The sequence below is a fragment of the Carassius carassius genome, chromosome 30 (assembly GCF_963082965.1).
Source record: "Carassius carassius chromosome 30, fCarCar2.1, whole genome shotgun sequence".
NCBI lineage: Eukaryota > Metazoa > Chordata > Actinopteri > Cypriniformes > Cyprinidae > Carassius > Carassius carassius.
In genome coordinates, this window is record NC_081784.1 from 15,527,014 (window position 1) to 15,536,750 (window position 9,737).

Genomic DNA, 9,737 nt, shown 5'->3' on the forward strand with positions numbered 1-9,737 from the left:
TCTTCAGTAAACATTCTTAGGTCAAAAACAAAATGTATCAATAAAAGGTTTTATTCCACGGATGTGTAAATTTCACAGGTTTCAATTAGAAATTTTACCGAGCAGCAAAAACAGGTAAACATCCAAAATGATGTTATTGCTTTGGGAAAGAAAACAAAAGTGCAATCTCACACGCGACTTGGGCTTCAAGCTATTCACACTCATTTTTGAGTCAAAATACATACAAAGCAATGTCATATAAAATTCATTAAGCAAAATGTACAGTAGCCGGTCAATCTATATGCAACAGCTCAAATATATATATATATATATTAGATATATATGGATTAAGATTACATTTTCTTAGAGTCTGGAAAATATTGTGGGCATATTTCATAGGAACATGTGAAAACATATTCATACAAAAAGATTGGAAGTTCCAACTTTGGGTTGAAAAGTGCATGAATTTTAAGCATCCTCAATACATCCCCCTTAGTCCACTTCCTCGAGAGCCCATACCGCCGGAGTTGCCATAGAAACCTCCTCCACGGCCTGCAGTGTTTTAATTCCCCCCAAAACAAAAGACTTAGTTTGAATGTTGTCTTCACACCTTCTAATACATACACTTTTAACAAAACTATTACATAACAACAATCTTCACGCAGTCATACTCACCCATTTCGGACGGCCCACTTGAAGTTGAATTCAGGAACAGCTCAATGTAACGATGCTCTGCAGGGAGGAAGGAGAAAAAAAAGTTAGGATGGTGGTACAGTTTGACTAAGACAGAGGTTTGGATATGGAGACCACTTACGCATATGATTCTTGTCTTTTGACATGGCAGACACAGCATCTTCGTGAGATCTGAACTCAACGTCTGCCTCTCCTGTAGACTTTCCATTAGGTCCTACATCAATGTGCACCCTCACAGGAATTAAAGGGGCAAAGAACTGAAAAAGAAAGAAAACACTCACACGAAGGCGATAATACTTTACTGTAAAACAAAATATTGTAAGAATATGTCCAGTGGCAACACTTGTGGTGTTTCTCACATGTGCGATGTCTGTCTCTGTAGCACGGAATGGTAGACCTCTCATGTGAACAAAATGGCCGCTGTGAAAGCCTGAATCTGAATCGCTGCTGTAGCCATGACCCCTCGTTCTTCCTTTTCCTCTATCATCATGCACACGCTCTTCAAACATGCCGTTACTAAAGCAGTAGTTGTTAAAGCCATTGTAGTTGTCAAACCCACCATATCCTTAAGAAGGAGAGACAAATCAATACTTTTAGGTCACTTCCTGTCAGTGAAAGAACTGTTCAAAAGTTTGAGATCGGTATGTTTTTTGTTTCTTTTTGAGGGAAATGCTAATCAAAGCAACATTTATTTGATCAAAAATACAGTAAAAAAGCAGCAATACTGCAACATTTTATTACCATTTAAAGCTGAATTTTCAGAATAATTACTCCAGTATTCAGACACATGACCCTTCAGAAATCATTCTAATATCCTGCATTGCTGCTCAAGAGATTTGTATTTTGTATTATAATACATATTTTTATGGAAAGGGTCATATATTTTTAATGATTATTTGATGAATTAGCATTTATTTTAAAATATAAATCTTTCGTAACATTATAAATGTCTTCACTGTCACTTTTGCTCAATTGAATGCACCCCTGCACTATAAAGTATTATATCCTTTCTTTTTATATATATAAAATCCTTCTGAGCCCAAACTTTTGAATGGTAGTGTGCATAGCCACTTAAACCCATATTTGTTAATTAGCTATCCATCTTATTAACTAAAACCCAGTAAGAGTTAATAAAGTTACTAAGCACTATTAAAGTAGCATACCACTGCTGTAACCGCCTCCACCTCCGCTGCGCACCAGGTCCAGGGCAGCACTTCCCCTTCCAGGACTGGACCCAAAGAAGCTCACGCGTCCCATCACGGGTCTGTCATATGGACGAGGCCTCTGTCCCATCATCCTCCGAGGCACTTCGTAGTATGCACTTATTTCATTTCGGCTGCTTTTGAATATCTCTATATACCTGAGTTTATTTTGAAATGCTACATGTTAAATGTACAGGCTGCTGAATGTTTAACAGCAATCTGGAAGATCTTAGGGAAGACAGTATTTGGGGCCCACTGACTAAATTCATTATGACATAACAATAACTGGCAATTTACTGTCAGTTATTAACCAGAGGGAGAAGTAGCAAGTGTCTGAAATTCTGCCCAGTCATAAATTACATTTAAAGGCCAATTTCAGACAGAAACAGAATCTTAAAAGTATTGTATAGTGCCTGTTATAAAAAGGCTCCTTTGCTTCTGCAGTGTTACCCAACCACATTATGAAATCATATTTGTCTTTTTTTTTGTCCCCTCATGACATGTTTAACTAAAATTAAACATTTCAAGTGTAATAACATGATCATACCATCTTTTTCCAAAGCAGAAAGATGCATACCCCCCCCAACATCCCACATTTAGAGAGACCATTAGCACCCAGCCCAGTCTTGCCAGCCCCACCTGTGCCCTATTCTTTCCTTGTGTTTCCCCAGAGCCTTTTCTGCTATCTCCTTTGAGGCAAACTGCACGAAGGCTTCCCCTGTGCTCCTCCCCTGGTAGTCCATCGGCAATGTTATCCCATTTGGCACGATTTTCAACCCTTTAACCCAAGGACAAATAACCCCACATGGGGAAACATGTTAAAGAGCCGCAACATTCTCATCTGCAGAAAATACATCCCCCACCAAATGAGCCCCTACATCATTCCCTATGTCAGACAAAAACCCTTAAGCATACCACAAAGGATAAATCCATGAAATTAAAATCAATCAAGAAATCATAGCACAGCTGCTGGGTATATAAAATGAAAAACCTTCACAATATGATCTGACTGACTATATAAAGACATAAAAAGGAAGAACTGACATGATTCAAAAACCACAAATCACAATTTTCAATCGTTTTAAAAGGATAACCTGGCAATACCTGCAAGTCTAGGAGGTGTTGAAGTGAAACAACAGATGTACCTGAAAAGAACTGTAGAATTTCTTCTTTACTGCAGCCGAACGGCAGTCCTCTTAGACGCAACATGCAACCACTGCTGCCGTCATAGTCTGTGGGACCGGAGCGTTTCAGCACCCAATCCATCTCACTACGGTTTGACTTGAACACTGTGGGAAGGGGCAAAAGGCAGACAATCAATTAATATACATTTTAAAAAACAAATGAGCAAAAATATCATGTGTGTTAACTTGTGCTATTTAAAATCAGCATGAAAGAGATAGCAATCGTCTTTTCTGCTAAAAGAGAACCGATGATGGGATGTGCACGAGCAGTGCAGCTGGGCTGAGTCTCATGCTGCTGGCCTGGGAGACGGCATAGTATGTTAAGGGGTGTAACATTTCCATCACATGCTTGAGGCATTCGGCCAATCACATCACACTGGATATGGCCAATCAGAGCACATCTCGCATTTTCAGACCGATGAGCCTTGTAAAAATCGACGCGTTTCAGAAGGCGGGGCATAGAGGAGAAACAATAATGTGCATTATATGGAAAATAATGTTTTTTTTGTTTTGTTTTTTTTACCTTAAACCACATAAACACATTGCATTACACCAAATACTGTTCTTTTTAGCAGAATCATATGACCCTTTTAACAAATGAGCTAAATTAAAGCAGGCTCTATTTGACCCAATGAATCACCCGTAGGCCTAGTTCATGCCATGGTTTGCCAGATGCACACTGTTTTTCCCCTTAAAACCAAACAATGCACCTCCCATCCAATAATCACAAAGAGCTTTGCGCTTTGTTACTTGTGATAAGAAACAAAGTCTCATTTTTCAAATTCTATCCACTGTCATGAAATTCAAACAATAAATGCTATGTTGACACATTTAAATGTGGCGTGACGGATCACTGTGTAGCAGCTTTAGTTCAAGCGACAGCACGGAGTATGAGTCTCTTCCACACAGTTCATTAGTTAGCTACAAAAACACTAAAGAGGAGCTCGTTCTCTGACAAATCTGACATGAAGACAGTTGTTTAGGAAAACGTAATGTGCAACTGAGTTGTATACAGACAATTCAGTTTTTATTTGAGTGTAATTATTTGAAAATAAAGAGCAGTTGAATATAATAGCTCTGTTATTAATTTTAACCTTTAATAGGCTATAACAGCAATGTAGCAAATGAGAGTGTTCCCAGTACAATTTACAGCATTAGTTAGGAGAGATTTTTTTCCTTAAGAAAATCACACTATCTGTATCGGCATTGGCAGATTTCATTCTGAAAAATCGGTTATCAGTGAAATTCAAGAGAATGAATTTAATGTAAAGAGAAATTCTGCACTGGTTCATCTCTAATTACAAGATGCATAAAATAAATTGCACAAATAAATGTATAATAATGCAATATTCCATAAAAATTATAATTGTCAAATCATTCATGGTAAAGCGATGGTTCACCCAGTATAGAAAAAAAGATACCTATGGAAGTCAATATTTTTCTAAATATCATCTTTTGTGATCAACAGAAGATAAAAACTCCTACTGGTCTTTTCTACATTGTGGACAAGAATGTCCGGTACCTTCGATGTAACGATGACCCATGTATTTACGATCTTTTGCCAAAGCCTTTTTAAAGTCCTCTGATGTCTTCAGCTCTATAAATGCCTCTCCACTCGACCTTCCCTCTTTGGAGAAGGTAAAACACACGCCATTCACTTTCCCTACAATGTCACAATCTGGAAATGGAAGAAAAGGACACAACTGCAGCTCTTTTTCTGTAAACTCACATACAGCACTACAAAAGATGCTTTCATTTTGAGATTTTGCATACCAGAGAAAAAGGAGGCCACTTCCTCTTGTGTGCATGACCAAGGTAGACCACGGATCCGTACCACATATCCTTCATCGTTATGAGACATGTTTACCTGGTCAGGACTGTGTCTGAAAATAAAAATGATTGTAACACATGGGCCGTGCCTCTAAACCTCTAGTGAGCTGCCTACCTAGACTCGATCAAAATAGTTTGTGTTACTCTTTTTTTTTTTTTTTAACCTTGCTAGTGCAACAAACATAGGAAGTTGTCTACTTGGAAAGCATTTTTGACTCATTTCAGAAGAACGCACGTATGACGCCCAAAAATGCTGTCTAGGTAACGTTAGGCAACTCAATATATTTTGAAAGACAGCCATGTTGTCAATAGAAAGAGGCTTCCTTTAAGAGATAAAAAGACAAACAATAATGACATTTCACACAAACGCAACATGTTTTGGTGTAGTTTAGAATACAGACTAACGTTAGTATAAATCAGTTGGCACCTTATATTAAACGTCAATTCAAGTTAGTTAGCTAGCTAGACAACCACTACCCGGTAACGGTAGGTCAAAATACAGTATAGTTTTAAATTTAAGACCAAACTAACATGGTACATGTTATATATAGCATTCGGAAAACAGTTCGGTCATGTCAAACAAACCGCAACCGAAACTGATTGTTAACTTTAAGCGCAACGACTGTAAACATTAGCGTGACAGGAATCAACGACCTACAAGTTGACATATTCTGGAACAAATACCAGCACTTCCGCGATCCAAAGTAAACAGAATATATTCACCATTGAATATAAAATATCAACTTATACACAAGTTAAATATGAAGAAATGTGCACATGAATAGCGTATACTGTACCTTCTCACCGTCAAGCGCCCGTCCTCTCAGGTAACCCTTGAACGATAGTCCAGTAGTCCAGATAGTCGAACTCTCGCGAGAACGCCTGTCAGAGGACATTGACCTCGTCGCAGGCGCAGCGAATGGTCTGAGGTATGAGCAGAGGCTTCACGCGCGTGTGGCGCATGTGGCGCGTGGATCACGGGAGAATCATCGAGCGTAGTCACTAGGCTTGTACTTAATCCAAGATAATACTGCAATGTGGCACATTCGAACGCTCCAGACTTAAAGTAGGACCTCCATGTGTACTACTGCGAGAGACCGCCACTGCCTGCAGCTCTGTACAAACAAATACAGCTGTGGCAAGACTGTGAAAACCATGAAGCTAACTGGAAAAATCAATTTGATTTCCCCCCTAAATAATAACTGTTAGTTATGAATGGTTCATCAACATGCACAGAAAATAATTTTTAACATTTTTCTTTTTTTTTTTACGGTTTTTGTCTGTGTTGACAGTGAAAAAAATTAACAATGCAACTATGCAAATATTAATATTGTAACTGATTAAAGATCACCAAGTGTCTTGTTACTACTGTGTACTAAACTTTTATTGAATCATTAATGCAATTATTGTGTACATACATTTTTCTTGGTATTAATATATATAAAAAAAAAAAAAAAAAAAAAACACTGGCATAATTACATGAAATTAATTTGTGATTGCATTCATAATTACACTGCTAACCCGATACCCCTTCCCCTAAACTCTTTCTTTAACCTACCTGTTTTCCACCTCAGTAGTTGTAAAAGTGTTTTGCAATACAACATGAAGACGTTAAGTAATAATTAGTGAATAAAGTAATTTTCAGATACCTATTAAGTTGGACCCTGATCCTATTCCTATCTAAGAAATAAAAAGTAACATTTTAATACATTTTTATTTTTCTCTGTTTTCTTAATGAGCTTTAACACTTAATGAAATGAGTACAGCAAACACAAGAAACATTCTGAAATCGTGTTGCTTGTAACTTTAAAATGGGGTGTTTCACTACTGGGGTCAAAGTCTAAGCAAACCTCAGAACACTGGACTATGACTTGCTAAAATGTTACGCTAAACTTGTTGCAGCTGTTTTACTCTAGAGCAGAAGCTATGGAGATTCCAGTATTTACTGTTGATGCTTTTACTAACTTACCTTTCAAAGGTAATCCTGCTGCAATATGTCTTATAGAGAACGTAAGTATTACACTGCACAAGACAGTTTTATGTTTTTTACTTTCTGATTGTTTAAACATGTTGGCAGCTATGCAGATCAGAATGTGAAGTGTTTATCTGTAATACATTCAGGAGCTGAGAGATGATCTTTATCAGAGCATTGCTGCTGAGATGAATTTATCAGAGACTGCTTTCATCACAAAACTGAATTCTATGGATTTCTCCTCAGGTATTCTTTTGGTGAGATGCATGATGAAATACTCAAACAACTGATTTACATGTCTGTTTTTGGTTTTGCTAAATTTTGAAAGGTGCAAGGTTTGGATTACGCTGGTTTACTCCCACAAGTGAGGTTCCACTGTGTGGACATGCAACACTGGCCTCAGCAGCAGTTCTCTTTTACCTGAAAAGTAAGAAACACTTGTTCTTAAATTAATATTTTACCAAAGACAATGGACTGTGACTTTTCTAATCATCACACAGAAAATGTCAACCCTGTACTGGTGTTTGAGACTATGAGTGGAGAGCTTTATGTGCGCCAGCATAAAGAATCTCTAATAATGGACTTTCCCTTAAACAAACCGAACCCCCAGGTATGACCACAACACACCTTGTTGACCTTTTCTTCATATAGTCTCTCATGATAAATAAAGTAGTGTTTCTCGGTCTGAATCTATTGAGTTTTGTATGTTTTATTTCCAGGATCAGCATGAAGTCAAGGATCTTTTGAAAGTAAGTTAGCCAGTGAGTAATTTAGGTTTTTAATAGGACATATGGAAAAACCAGCTTCTATGTGTATTTTCAGGCCGCAGTAGGAGATGTGCCCATTCAGGAAGTGTGCTACAGTCCAACCACAAGCAAACTGATGATTCGTTTGGCTGACACATGTGACAGGTACTGCTGGACATTCAGAGGCTGAATATAATGATATTGTGGATGCATTGTGTTTGTGGATATAAATGAGACGAATAATGTCAAGAGAGTAACAGAAAACAATTAGCTCAAAGCAAAAAGAGAGAATTTATTGCAAATGTAGACTATGTCAAGACAAGAATTAATAGTATGTTGGTAATATTGTCCAAAATGGCAGTTATTCAAGTATTCTAGTATCTAGATCATGAAGCAAGGTTGTTGACTCTTTGTTGTTGGTAGATCTCAACTAACATCTCTGAAGCCTGAAGCAGAAGCTCTGCTGAAAAATGAATCCACTGGGAAGATTAAAGGTGTCATTGTTACAATGAAGGGAGCTCCAACCGCACAACCTGGATATGACTTCTATTCCCGTTACTTTGCTCCTTGGGTTGGGATCCTTGAAGATCCAGTCTGTGGTGAGCTGAAATAATCATATATAATTCTCAAAAATGCAGCAACCTACAATACAGGAGGTGAAATCTGTAGAAGTGTCCATGTTTTAATGTAAAGCCATGAATCTGAATAGTTAGAAATGGAAATGCACAATTATAGTAATCATAATTTTCATATGAATTTGTTTCGTGTTTTTAAAAGACTAATAATTATTTCTCAAAGGTTCTGCACATACGGTTCTTGCTGCCTACTGGTCTGAAAAGCTGAACAAAAAGAAAATGTTGGGTAAAGGCCTTTTTTTGTTCCTGCACTGGTGAATCAAAGAAAATTCGTAAATACATTAGTTCACTGATTTAAACAATTTTCTCAAAAAGCTTAAATAAAATGCACAATATGGTTCTTTTCTGTCCTATGTTTTTTCAGCCTATCAGTGCTCCAGTCGTGGTGGAGAGCTTGGGCTGGAGGTTAGAGATGATGGTCGACTCAACATCAGTGGTCAGGCACAGATCGTTCTTCAGGGAACTCTTAAAATCTAGACAACCTATAAAACTTTCTCACTGAATGAGTTAATAGTTTAAGGAAATAAGTCAATTTTCTTTCGCAAAGATCCACAGACTGTTATTTTTTTCATATGCTGAATGGACAAATGTGGTTACTTGTGTGCCAAAATACAATAAAAAATATTGTCTGAATAAATTAATAAATAATAAACTAGTAAATTAAATCTGAATGGATGTTTTATACATTTTATTGCAGAATATTAATAAAATTGTGTGTTGGGCAGAGTAAGGCTAGATCTTCTGATACTGATCCAGGATGCAGCAAACCATGGTTACAGTCACAGGGAGAATGTGAAGCGAGAGATCAGAGGTGATGGTTGACTGAACATCGCTCATCAGGCATTGGTCATCCTACAGGGGAATCCCAGCAGCTGCTCTGATGGATGGCGGCAAACTGCCTTTTCATTTAGATTGTATAATAAAGTCTACAATAAAAGGTATTTACAAGAAAATACCAATAGGTGAAAATGCAAATGCCATTAACAAAGAACAATACTGCTACTGGTTTAGTGTAGAATATATATATATATATATATATATATATATATATATATATATATTTTTTTTTTTAATTATAGATCAGCATTATCTTCTTTTCCACTCTCTTTTAAAGATAACATGAGAGTAAAAAAGTCTTTCTAAAAAGGCATTTTGAAATCTTGATTCTGTACTTTTAATCTGAGCCTTTTATTTCATTGCGGTCAAAGTCTATCTTAACTTCAAATACTCCTTAAAAAAATACTTGAAAGGTGCAGGGAATTTTTTATGGCTCTTTACATTAATCTGTAGGTGCATTATAAGTTATGTGCCATTTAATAGAGTGCAAATTCACAGACTGCAAACATTTTTTATTTATGTCTCTTTAGGGGTCAATGGTCTTCGGTGGGAAAAAAAAGTAAAAGATAATGTAGTATTTGCAGCAATTTTTTATTAAACAAAAACATTAAACTCTTAAAATTCTTATATATATAAAACGCACATACACAAAACACTTG

The 9,737-nt window shown here is 36.8% G+C and overlaps 2 protein-coding genes across 2 annotated transcripts; one reads left to right on the forward strand and one right to left on the reverse strand.

Moving 5' to 3' along the window:
- Nucleotides 1-35: 35 nt before the first annotated feature.
- Nucleotides 36-5,839, reverse strand: LOC132110746 (heterogeneous nuclear ribonucleoprotein H3-like). Its single transcript, XM_059517605.1, has 10 exons — nucleotides 5,686-5,839; nucleotides 4,832-4,941; nucleotides 4,581-4,736; nucleotides 3,020-3,163; nucleotides 2,514-2,652; nucleotides 1,836-2,032; nucleotides 1,032-1,237; nucleotides 794-929; nucleotides 655-711; nucleotides 36-531 (listed from the first exon to the last, which is right to left on the reverse strand). The coding sequence occupies exons 2-10, from the start codon at nucleotides 4,917-4,919 to the stop codon at nucleotides 458-460; spliced, it is 1,197 nt and encodes a 398-aa protein (XP_059373588.1). The 5' UTR covers nucleotides 4,920-4,941; nucleotides 5,686-5,839; the 3' UTR covers nucleotides 36-457.
- An 899-nt stretch (nucleotides 5,840-6,738) lies between these two features.
- Nucleotides 6,739-8,912, forward strand: LOC132110747 (phenazine biosynthesis-like domain-containing protein). The gene is made up of 9 exons (XM_059517606.1): nucleotides 6,739-6,898; nucleotides 7,010-7,106; nucleotides 7,189-7,287; nucleotides 7,361-7,470; nucleotides 7,580-7,609; nucleotides 7,683-7,771; nucleotides 8,030-8,205; nucleotides 8,405-8,467; nucleotides 8,606-8,912. The coding sequence occupies exons 1-9, from the start codon at nucleotides 6,815-6,817 to the stop codon at nucleotides 8,716-8,718; spliced, it is 861 nt and encodes a 286-aa protein (XP_059373589.1). The 5' UTR covers nucleotides 6,739-6,814; the 3' UTR covers nucleotides 8,719-8,912.
- Nucleotides 8,913-9,737: the final 825 nt, after the last annotated feature.